Raw genomic sequence first — 12,627 nt, 5'->3', positions numbered from 1 at the left:
TTTCCTAACCTGGTGAAGGAAACAGACACGTCATTGTTACCTGCCACGGGCTGCCTACCTTCATAGACTGCAACCACCTCTTCCAATATCCAAACTATTGACCAGAACGTTGACTGAACAACTTCTAGGCAGTAAGAGAACGAACACAGAACACACAGCATTTTGCAGTCCATCAGATCTCTTACTCTGCCTTTTGTCAGAAAAGAAAAATTCCAAAATATCTCCATGGCTGCAGAAGACATCCCTTTATGGCTGTTGCAGCTTAGGCTTAAATCTTGTTCAGATATTAACACTTTTGTTATGGCAGAAGAATTGTGCAGTGATAGTTCCTAAGACAGAAATCTACATCTACTGTGCAATGATGCTCGCTCTCATCCAAAGGGCTGACTGTATTTCAATAATGCATAATAATGCAATTAATTCATAATATAAGCACCTCTGTTTCATTTTGCCTGGTTTTCTGGAAGAGGATACATAAATGCATCACCAATCTTTTCACCACCCTTTCACTAGTTCTTCAACTATTTTCCTCTATTATTACGGAAAATACAAAGTCTGTTGATCTTCTTAGCTTATCTCCCCTTGATTATCCCCCTTCATATGCTGCCAATAGACTCAGACTAGCTCACTCAGTTCCAAACCCTTAGGCACTCAATCATTTATCAGACATCTATTTAAATGTCTCCTATCATCCATTGTGCCAAGCACTGATAGGTAATGGGAATGCAAAGATGAATAAAGCATAACTGTCTGGTAAGGAAAAAGAGACATGTAAGAAAGAAGTACAACAATGTTTGACAGTGGCAATGTTAGAATTACATAAAGGGCACAGTCAGTAATGAAGGAGGAATGGTCTACTCTACCAAGAGGTCTGGAAAGGCTTGAGGTGGCCTGGGTACTAAAATTGAAAGGTGAGTCAATGTGGTGTCATTTGACTGGTGGGAGGGGCAGGAGCGCCAACAAGAGGGAGCCCTGTGAACAAAGGAACCTAAGATTGGTAGAGCCGGTCACATTTGGAAGACAGAAAACTTCCTCAGAAGCATGATGTGTGTCTTAGAAGTGGAAGTTGGGGTGTGGCCGAGACATGAACATGGCAAGAGCAAAAACTGGAGAAACTGGCAGATGCTCGATCATAGACAGTCTTGGATACAAGACGAAGAGCTTAACAAAGTTTTCAATGGGATAATAATTGTATAGTCACATTTTAGCAGCATCACACTCACGGCATAGATTGGCAGGCACAAGATCAGAGGTAGCAAAGCAGACCCTGATGGTTCCTAATCAACATCTGTTCCTTCCTCCTTCCTATCAGAAACTCCGTTTTATTGAGAATTTACTCTCCTCCTGTGTTTATCCATCCCCAGCCCCAGGGAGGGTATCTGATTGGTCTAGGTAGGGCAATCACAGGTGTTCATTCCTCTGGCCAGTGATAGCTGTGATACAATGTTGTTGATGAGACCTGAGAGGAAGTCGGCTGGCGGGTTACTGGCAAAGATTTCCTCCCCTCTAACAAAGACACGCAGAGAAGATGCCTTTTATTTCCTGGACATAATTAAATTTGGAAGTGCTGCTCTGAGTGATTGGATTAAAACACCTCCTTGTCACACTGCCTCTAACTGTTATATCCAATTTGAGTTGGGATTTTCTCCTCCTTGAAACCAAAGACATTTTAACTGGAAAACTTCTGCCATATTCCAGGAAAGATACAATAAGAATGAGAACTAAGAATTAGCCACAGAACAGAGGAAGGGGACAGCTGCAGAAACGCCGAGGTAATACATGCTAAAGGATTTGGAGACTGGGAAGAAAAAGAAAAAAAGTCTAGGTTGAACCTCAGTTTCCTGGTTTGGGTGACGTTCATAATACAGCAATTCCCCCTTATCTGTGGGGGAGACTTTCCAAGATGCCCAGTGGATTCTCAAATAATACTGAACCCTATATAAACTACGTTTTTTTCCTATACACACGTACCTATGATAAAATTTATGTATTAGGCACAGTAAGCGATTAACAACAGTATAATTACAATTGTAATAAAATATGTGAATAACTTTGGGGCCATTATTAAGTAGCGTAAGGGTTACTTAAACACAAGCACTGGGATACTGTGACAGTCAGTCTGATAACCAAGAAGGCTCTAACTGGCTAACGGGCAGGCGGCACATACAGAGTGGATATGCTGGACAAAGGGATGACTCACATCACGAGCAGGACGATGCGAGATTTTATCAGGCTATTCAGGACAGCTCGCAATTCAAAATGTGTGAATTGCTTATTTTGGGAATTTTCTGTTTAATGTTTTTGGACCACGGTTGACTGTGGGTACCTGAAACCTCAGAAAGCAAAACCATGGATAAGGGACAACTACCGTACATTCAGTTTTTGTATCATGCCAGAATGGAACACTTACCTTGCTGTCTGACCACGGCAGCTCTAAAACTGCTTGTGCTGACCTTTAAAAACTGGAGTGGACTTTCTTTGCTGCCACCCCTGCGGCTGTATCACTGCTGCCTAAGGAGCCTACTGCTACGTGGGCTTCTCCTAGTTCCTCCGGGCACACCAGCACCCACCTCACTCATGCCACATGCGTTATGTCTCTTGCCTCGTACCCCGGAGATCAGGCATAAGGCAAGCGCTCCAACACCCACGTGGCACTCGTGTAGGCACACCCTTGATGGGCAAGGGAGCTAACACACTGTGGGGGCGCACTTTGACAAATGGGAGATGGAAGCCAATGAAGCATCTTCATCCGGCCTCTTGAAAGATGTCCTGTGACACGGAGCAAGCAGTTTTTTCTAAAGCTGTGGCCAGCTCAGGACTATACTCCCTTGTACGTACTCTCTCCTTCCCTGCCTCACTGCCCTTTCCTTTACTCCTGCTTCCCTGAGATTGCTTGCCCTGATAAAGGACTAGCATGCAAGCCTTGGCCTCCTGACCTGTGACTTAGGGGACCTAGGCTAAGAAAATGGTGGTACTTATACTAATAGAAAATTCACCATGTTTAGTGACATTTTTCTGTGATTCTCTCTTTTCTGGGTTTCTGGAACTTCAAATTCTAAACCGAAGCCACCACTCGGAAGCTAAGTGACTGTGTCAATACCTCAGATGTAGGAAAGTAAGAGAAAAGAGGATTTACGCACAAGCTCCAAGTTCATCGGAGCCTAATTCCTGGTTCAGTGCAAGAAAAAAACAGGTTCTAATACAGTACTTTCAACTGCTTAATCATTGATTGTTTTATCCAGTTTAACTGTTCTGACTTTATCCTCTTTGTCTACTTACATTCTTATCCTGGCAAGCAGATATTAAAACACAGTCATGTACTTTCAAAGTTACTGTTGCACAGAGTCTTCTATATAAGCCTTAGCAAAGTCAATAGGTATTCCAAACTGGCCCTTCATGGCACTGTCTTAGAGGGGATGGGAAAAGTTTAGAAATTCAACCCTAGAAGCTTTCTAAACTGTCTTACATTCAATGGGCAAAAGTTAATAGTAAGTTAACCAATAAAACCATATCAGTGAAATATTAATCCTTCAAACTGCCCCATGTTTTTCCTAGTTCCCTCCCATGCACAGATGATGTGCTGAGAAAATCACCTTAGCAATCTGTCCCTTCTTTAATAATTTTGCAAAAGTTCCATCTGCTGGGTGGTGAACACACAATGTGATATATAGATAATGTATTACAGAACTGTACACTTGAAATCTATGTAACGTTACTAACCATTTAATTTTTTTAAAAGTTCCATCTGCTATGTTAGTCATTAGTGCCATTTACCTAATATTTCTGGTTCTCCTTATGGGCACGTGGTAGAATTGTACTCCCTTGCCCTTTTGAAGTTAGGAGTGACCACATATCTTGCTATGGCCCATGTAATGTGGTCACAAGTGACATGAGTCATTTTCAGGTGGAAGATTTCAAAACTAGGGTGTGATTTGCCCCCCTTTCCTTCTCCCTGCAACAGGAACTAGTCATGTGTCACTTGTCCTACAGCCTGGGTCCTGGAGCAAGACTGAGACAGAGCACAGCCCTGTGCTAACTTCTAATGGACATGGAACATGCGTGAGAAATAAAGCTCTGTTGGTTTTGTGGGTAAGTGTTATAGCAGCATAACCTAGTTGATCCTAACAAGCCTGGGGAAGCCACCTCCTTAAAGCACCGATGATTTCTGAGTCAGATTCCCCAGTTTTATGTCCACAGCATTCTGATGCTAAGACTCTGCATAGGGCAGCTCACTAAATTGTTCCAGCCACCATGTGTTAAGTGTTCTAATCCCAATTTAAAGTTAACCTCAACAAAATGAGGGTCATGCCGCCATCTTGAAAGCTGCAGAGATGGGTTTTTGATATCTTGCCTAGAAATTCATCAATTGCATTAAAGCCCCCAGCTCCCTCTTTCCCAAACACCCTGAAAGCAGTCTGTGACCACTGTTGACTCCGTCTGCGTCGCTCTACTTGAAAGCTGTAATTTGCTTTCATATTAAATGAAAGCATTTTCCTCTGCCGACTCTGGCATCTTTCTCCAGCACCCTTTCAGGAGCCTGGAAGAGACTGGCCATCCAGTCACATTCACAATTAGGAAATCCATGAGGAGGCCCTCGTAGGGCTACGAAGCCAAAGAGACCAGTTAAAACTGACTTCCATCTTCTACCTCTCTCTCTTCACCTCTACTACAGAGAATCAATACCAGGGGGAGTTCTTGCGATATATGACCTAACATGAACTGTGTGGCCTCTGGACTGGGTTAAAGGGTGTCTCCCAACATTCATGTCTGCCCAGAACCTGTGAATGTGACCTTATTTGGAAAAAGGGTCTTTTACAAATACATCAAGTTAAGACAGCATCATACTGGATTAGGGTGGAACCTAAATCCAGTGTGACTGGTGTCCTTAGAAGGAGAGAGAAATTTACACACAGAGACACACACACACACACACACACACACACACACACATACACGGAGAGAATGCCATGTGACAATGGAAGCAGGCACTGGAGTGATGCATCTGCAAGTCAAGGAATGCCAAGGACTGCCAGCAACCCAAGAAGGTGAGAGGAGGCACAGAAAGACCCTCCTCTACAGCCTTCAGAGGGAATGTGGCCCTGCTGACACCTTGATTTTGGACTTCTGGCCTCCAGCACTGTGAGATAATACATTTCTGTTGCTCTAAGCTACCCGGTTTGTGGTAATTTCTTACAGCAGCCCTAGGAAACTAAAGCAGCTTCCAAAGCCCAGGGAAAAATAAAACCATAGGAAAAAAGCCCACGTATATATTTATGTTTTACATATGTGTGTGTTGGTTTGTTTTTTAACTAAATATACAGTTGTTTCTTGGTATTGCCAGGGGATTGGTTCCAGGACCTCCAAGTGGATACCTAAATCTGTCAATGCTTAAGACCCTTATATAAAAGGACGTAAAACAATGCATACAGTCGGCTCTCTGCATACGAGGAGTCCCAGCTGTGGATGCAAAACCCGAGGATATGGAGAGCTGACAGTATATGTATTGAAAAATAAATCTGCATGTAAGAGGAACTGTGCAGTTCAAAACTGTGTTGTTCAAGAGTCAACTGCATATACATGACACTGTTTTTCACTATCACATTCCACCACCATACATATTGTAAAAATCACACAGATAAATAAAATACCAGTTTGGTTATCAGGCAAAGAACAGCTTTCTGTTGCTCCCTGCGGTATGGCCTTTGGATGTAGACAGACCTGAGTTGGCATATAGGCTTACCACTCAGTAGCTGTGACCCCTGAAGCAAGTTTGTTAAATTTATGTAGCTCTGGTTCCTTTATCTATACTATTGGACTAACAGATGTACCGGGGGGAGGGTGGGGTGCCAAAAAAAAAATCACCTTTTGTCATCGGTATATATTGAATATTACAATTTTAATACAGTTTTTCTCCTTTCTTCAAATGTGTATACATGTTTTTTGGCATCCTCTGTATATTACATGTTTGCTACATGGTATAGTGGGCATCTGCCATTTTTTGGTACCTCTCAGCATCTGACTCCTTCCTGGGTTTGGGGAAATGCCCCACTAGTGAGGCAGCACCAGCCTCTGACTAGGGAAGCCGAGCTGGCCGATGCTCTTTTCCAGCAAACTCACAAGCATGATCAAGGCACTGCCAATAAGATGCACTTAGCGTGAAGACTCAGGGACAGCACAGAATCACCCCAGGTGAGGTCCCAGCTACCTCCAGATCCCAGAGCATCGGAGGGAGGCTCTAAGAATGACTCTTGGGGGAGCTCTGGGCGAAGGCTCTGCCTGCTGCCGTGTCCATGTTTGGCTGCGCCGCTGGCTGCCAGAGATCAATTCTACGGCGTGGTGTCAGAAATTATTGCCGGCTATGTAGCCTCTAAGCCTAGTCCTCCAATGTTCCTATGTCCTTGTAGGAAATCCTCTGTCCTCACTTTTTTTTTTTTTATTAAATTAGCAGAGTTGGTTTCTGATGCTAGCAGCTAAGAATCCTGACTAATATGAAAGGCTTAAATGAGATAAGAAATGCAAAGTACCTAGCAGAGTCACGAGTTATTTCCTTTCTCCCCACCTCCCTACACAGAGCTGGGTACAAGCAGAGAAAGTCTATCCTGCTGAGGGCGTGGGGCTGTGAACACGGGTTCAGAATACAGCTCTCAACAAGAATTCTGTCACCAGGTTCACAATGATGCTCAGGAGTTGAAGTGGAGGATTCAAAGAATGAAGAGAAAATGTGGTCTATACAACACAATAGGATATCATCCTGCCTTTAAAAAAGGAGATCCTGCCACATACGACAACATGGATGAACCTGGAGGACATGCTACGTGAGATAAGCCAGACACAGAAGGACAAACAGTGCATGATTTCACTTGTATGAAGTATTTAAAATAATCAAACTCACAGAAGCAGAGAGTAGAATGGTGGTTGCCAGGGGCTGGGGAGAGGCAAAAACAAGAAAGTATTAGTCAAAGGGTACAAAGTTTTGGTTATGCAAGATGGATAATTCAATTCTCAATTCCTAGAGATCTACTGCAAAGCATAGTACCTGGAGTTAACAAAACAGCATTGCAAACTTAAAAATTTCCTAAAAGGGTAAATCTTATGTTAAGTGTTCTTATCACAAAATAATAATAATAATAATAATAATAATAATAATAATAATAATAAAGGCAGAAGGAATCTTTTGGAAGTGATGGATACGTTTATGACATAGATTATGGTGATGGTTTCATGAAAATATACATATCTCCAAACTCACCAAGCTGTATATATTAAACATGTACAGCTTTTTGTATGTGATTCAAACCTCATTAAAGAGGTTAAAAAAATGTAAGGAAGCAAGAGCTGTTTCATCACGTGCAGACAGGACTATCTGGCAGGCCTGTGCTTCAGCCTGGATCCCCACCGACGGTTCAGGGCAGGCCCCATTAGTGTGCCAGGTTAAGCAAAGGTGTGTAGTGTTTTAAAGTGTGTGTATGGGGGCTATTTTACAGCAGCATTCGAGATGAACTCAAGAGCCTTCGACCAAACTGACAAGCCCTTACCAAAGAAAACTCACATCGAGAGAGCCTGTAGCTCAGGCTCTGCAAATCAGAATACCAGCTGACAATTTGAACAGGTTGCTTTGCACGTTTGTTGTTGTTATTTATGTTTTCTTTGAAGCCTTCAAACCCCTGAATCCCTGCTGTCTAAGCCAACCTCACATTTGGATGCACTAAGCAGCTGTTGCAACTGGGGATTCTCTCCCCCAAAAACACCGATTAAAAAAATAATAATAAGCTCTAGGCTCCTGCTTATTCTCACAAGTTTCCAGCAACTGGTGCCCTGACAAATGAAGTGTCAAAACATTTCCAAATTAAAACCCTCCAGCTCACACAGCCCCACGCCCTCAGCAGGATGGACTTTCCCTGCTTGTACCCAGCACACACTTGAAGAAACTAAAAATAGCCAGATGGCAATTAACAGAAACTCTGAGGAGGGGAATGGAGTGGGTTCCAGCAAGGTCAGTATCCTGAATGGATTCCAAATGGAGTTCTCACCCAGCAATGCTCTGGCCAAGTAAGGGATTTCATTAAAACTGCATGGAGGAGGCAGAATAAAAACTCAAAATTTGAAAGATTTCAAATTATAGCAGAATTGGAAACTACAACACCATCCCCAAGACCATCAATGATAATAATACGTGCTACTATGTACTGAGCATTTCATATGCATTGTATCTTCTTGACCTTGCAAGGACTCTAGGAAGTAGCTACTACTCTTATAGATAAGGGCACTGAGGCCCAGACATGGCAGGTAGCCTGCCCAAGGTCTCAAGGCAAACAGGTCTATAGCAGGCCTATGGCAGGTGCATGGTAAGTGGCTAAGCTGGAGTTTGAACTCAGTTCTCTGGCTCCAGAACTCATGTGCATAACCATTGTGTGATGCTGTCTCATACGTGCCCAAGGATGTTTAAGAAACCGCAAGGTTTTCACCTCATGCTTCAATCCAGAGAAACAAAAGTCTCCTTTGGCAATTTCACCCAATCTTCCTACAGGCAGTACCTTTCAGAGGTTATGCGTGTGGGCTCTAAAGTAAGACTAATTGGGTTCAAGTCCTGGCCTTTTCATTTCCTAGTTGTACTAAATCAGGTAAATTATCAACATTCCCAGGCCTCACTTCTCTCATCTCTAAAGTGTAAAAAGACATTAGTATTTATTAAAGTTGTCATAAAGATCAAAGAAACTGCTACATACTGAATGTGTGTGCCCTCCAAAATTGATACTTTGAAATCTTAATCCCCAATGTGACGATATTTGGAAAAGTCGGCTTTGGGAGGTAATTAGGGCACAAAGGTAGAGAGCCCTCATGATGGTATTGGTGCTCTTACAACAAGAGACAGGAGACAGCTTGCTTCTTCTCCCTCCCAGCCACATGGCTATCTCCCCATCCCCCACCACCTCTTTTCCCTCATAACAAGAGCGACCCATCTGACTGGGAAACATTAGAATATTATCAACCTGAGCATTCACAGCACCAGCTCTTGGAAGGGGCCAGCCTGCCCACTCCCTACTCAAGCATGCGCACTTGAGTGCCCTATATGGAAGATTACTGGGTAGGCTCTGGGCTTGTCTGAGGAGACCAGTTGTTCAGCACACATGTGGGTAGAAAAGTTCAGTTTGGTGGAAAAAACGGAGTAGGGAGCTTTATTTGGACACAGGTCCATGCCCTGTTCTCCAAACAGCATTTCCAACAATAAAGCTGATATTGTGATTTCTACCTGACATCTGGGTCTACTTCTAAATCAGTTCAGAACTCAGGAGGGGAAAGGGATATAATTAATTATCAACCATGTGATTAATTATCACCTTCATAAACCCCAACAGATGGATGCCTATTTTATTTCACTGGCAGATAAACCAATTTCAGGCTTAAAGGAAAAGGGTATTTTGTAGAATCAAATGAGGTTAGAGCTGGGAGTGACCTGAAAGATGATTTGGTCTAATATCTTCATTTTTATAGATGAAAAGTTATACAATGAAATCGTCAAATGACATAATCCATGTGAAATTCTGTGAAATGGCCAACTAATGCAAATTATTAGTTTGATTAATAGTTTTGGGAGTGGTCTTTAGAAGATAGAACCAGAATTAAAATCAGATTATAGGTAACATAGGAAATATATTATAGAAAATAGAATATAGATTCAAACTAAGCAACATTAGAGGGAGAGAAATTTCCCTAAATAAAAGGATTACCTCCAGAAAACATCCTCAAACCATGGAGAAGCAATCAATAGTTGAGAGTTGATGTTTTTTGGTGGGGGGGGGGGCAAGAAATCTACCTTCGGTCAATAAGACTGCTCACCCACAATCTTGAATACCAGGTAAGTTGTCAAAAGTAACAAGCGTTTCTTCTCTATCTTCATCCTGCCTACCTACCATAATCAGGTCATTCTCATAATTGCTAACCATGCATGCCCCACTGGCAAAGCAAAGGTCATGGCACCTCAAGACATATGACAAGACTTATGAGACTCTTTAGCCAAACACAGCCATTTCTAGTCTTACTTTTGTCTTTTACCATCACTATCAGCCCTACCTGAGTACCTAGATTCAGTTTTTAGAAAATGTCCTATCCTGGTAAGTCAGAGAGAGAGCCCACTTTGCCCTGTCTCTCCCACTGAGTACAGCTGTAAAACCTGGACAGAATGCATGAAGCAGTTATGTGAAAACTGAAAAGTAAAGAGCAGCAGGTAGATTGGGAAGGAAGACCAGAATTTGAAATACTACCAAGCCATATCCCGTTACCCACAACCCACAGCTTTAACTCAACACACCAAAAATGGGCACCAGTGTGAAGACAAGAGAGCTCTTGGAGATATTTTCTAGTTCTGGCCCCGGCACGGGGAAAAGGCAGTCCTAATGCTCAGAGAGGATGTGGAAATCCTGTTTTTTCTTCCTCTGTTCTTTTCCTCTCCTGTCTCCTCTTCTCCCCTTTCTCCGCTGCCCCTTCTTCCCTCCTTTCTTTTCCTTTCCTCCCTTCTTCTATGCTCCTGCCCCCAGCAACCTTGTGGTAGTCCCAGCATCACATCAGCTTACAGGAGCCAAAACTAAGAGAGGGGAACCTTCCTGTGCACTCAATGGTGCTGTCATTCCCAGAAGCGGGGGTCAACCCCCACTGCTTTTTTTCTCCTTGTCCTCTGTTTCACCAATAAGTAGGCAAAGTCATGGAAGTGCAGAGCAGAGTGAGCTTTTTGGCCCAGAGACTGAAAAGTGGTCCCAGGGAACCAAAAGGTACCAGGGAGATCGTGAAGGGAAAGAAACTTGGCAAAGCAACCCCATACAGGTTTTTCTTTTTATGTTTTGTACATAAATGTCTTGGCTTATCCCCAACCTGTACATGCATGGATCTGATCTTAATTAGCACACAAAATTTTGAGAATTCCGCGTAGGTGCCAGAATGACCACTGGGTGACATGCACATGGGACAGTTCCAAATAGCACTGCTAAGGCTTTGAAAACTGAACTGACAAACGAACCAGGGTCCTCAGAAGACCAACTAGTGACATGAAACTCACAGCCTGAACCTAACCAGGTTGAATTAATACTAAAACAAAAATATCAACATTATCCATTAGTTTTAAACAAGACCCAGAGTCTCATAACGTAATATTCAGCATATACAGAATACAATCCAAAATTTTTGGCAACTTAACAATCAGGAAAATCTCAATTCCCTGGGAAAAGATAATCAACTAAAGTTAACACAGCAGTGACATAGATGTTAGCATTATCTAACGACAATTTTCAAGCAGCTATTATTTAAAAAGCTCCAACCCGCAGTTATGAACAGTGCTGAAATCAATGGAAAAAAAGAACGGCTCAGTCAAGAAATAGATGCTATATAGCAGAGCCAAACAGAAATTTGGAATAAAAAATACAATAACCAAAATAAAAAAATTCTCTGATGGGCTTAATAGAAAGGAGATGCCACAGGAAAGAAAGCCATGGGCAAATCAAATAACTTGAGGCTACTTACCACTACTTTTCATGCACCTTCTCTCTGCTTTAATTAATTATTGCTACGTAACAAACCATATCAAAATTTACTGGTTTAAAATGGAACCAATTATTATTTCTGCCAATTCTGTGGGAGGGCTGCACAGTTTCTCTGCTGGTCTTGCCTGGACTCACTCATGTTTCTGCATTCAGCTGGAAGGGTGGATGGACTGGGAGGTCCAAGATGGCGTCACTCATAGGTCTGGCAATTGGTGCTGGTGGTTGTCTCGAGTGCCTCGGCTCTCCTCCATCTGACCTCTCAACCTCCAGTGGGAGAGACTGGGCTTCCTCACTATGAGGTGGTCTCAGGGTTCCAAGAGGGTAAGACCAGAAGCCATTAGGTTCATTAAGGCCTAGGCTCTGAAATTCACCCAGTCAGTTCTGTCATATTCTATTGACCAAAGTACAAGCCAAGGACAGCATAGAGATAAGGGGTAAAAAATTAGACTATCTCTTGATGAAAAGAGCAAGCTACACAACTTTGCAAACGGATGTGGACACAGGGAGGCATGAGTCATTGGGATCATTATCTCAATGTTCTACCATATCCTTCCTGTGGAATTAATGCTGCGAATTTCAAAGGCAGTGGATGAACAATTATGGCAGTAGAACACAATATGAGGCTCAGAGAAATGTATTGTTTTGCCTGAGATCACATAGCTAGTTAGAGGGAAAATATGAAACTAGATCCCATCACTGCTGATTCCACTGACCAGGGCTTTCATCTCTGAGATGAACTGCATAGTGTTTTGATACTTTGGCTATTTAACAGGTAGAGGAATAATAAACAACACTTATATAATGTGTTCACAATCATTCATCATTCAGATCTATTTTGTGAAGAAAATAAATGCAGGCACTTATGGAGTCTATAAAAAAAATGTGAAGTGACACAATAAGAGGTATTCATTATGTAGCAATAAAGCTCCTAACCTGTTCTATGCACCAAAACATAGTGCATTCAGTCTCTGGAGTTCCTGGCACTCAAAGCTTACTTTCTTTATTGAGGTAAAACTCATGTAACATAATATTAACCATTTTAAAGTGTACAATTCAGTGGTATTTGGTACTAGCACGATGTTGTGCACCCATCACC

The 12,627-nt window shown here is 42.4% G+C and overlaps 1 protein-coding gene across 3 annotated transcripts in view; it reads right to left on the bottom strand.

The window, feature by feature from the left end:
• LOC109384474 (histone-arginine methyltransferase CARM1-like) overlaps positions 1–12,627 on the bottom strand; it is a 257,878-nt gene that overhangs the window by 110,148 nt on the left and 135,103 nt on the right. For 2 of the 3 annotated variants that reach the window (XR_002124405.1, XM_019645877.1), the window contains exon 5: positions 6,893–6,925. The exons of the other annotated variant lie outside the window; for it this stretch is intronic. Coding sequence is in view for 1 of the 2 variants with exons in the window: in XM_019645877.1 (XP_019501422.1) it covers positions 6,893–6,925 (33 nt within the window). In the remaining variant the exon portion in view is untranslated. The remainder of the gene's footprint in view (positions 1–6,892; positions 6,926–12,627) is intronic. 3 annotated transcript variants of the gene reach the window in all.

Source organism: Hipposideros armiger, unplaced genomic scaffold (assembly GCF_001890085.2).
Source record: "Hipposideros armiger isolate ML-2016 unplaced genomic scaffold, ASM189008v1 scaffold_95, whole genome shotgun sequence".
NCBI classification, from domain to species: Eukaryota; Metazoa; Chordata; class Mammalia; order Chiroptera; family Hipposideridae; genus Hipposideros; species Hipposideros armiger.
Note: the sequence above shows the minus strand (reverse complement) of the source record. Positions and strands in the feature narration are given on the sequence as shown.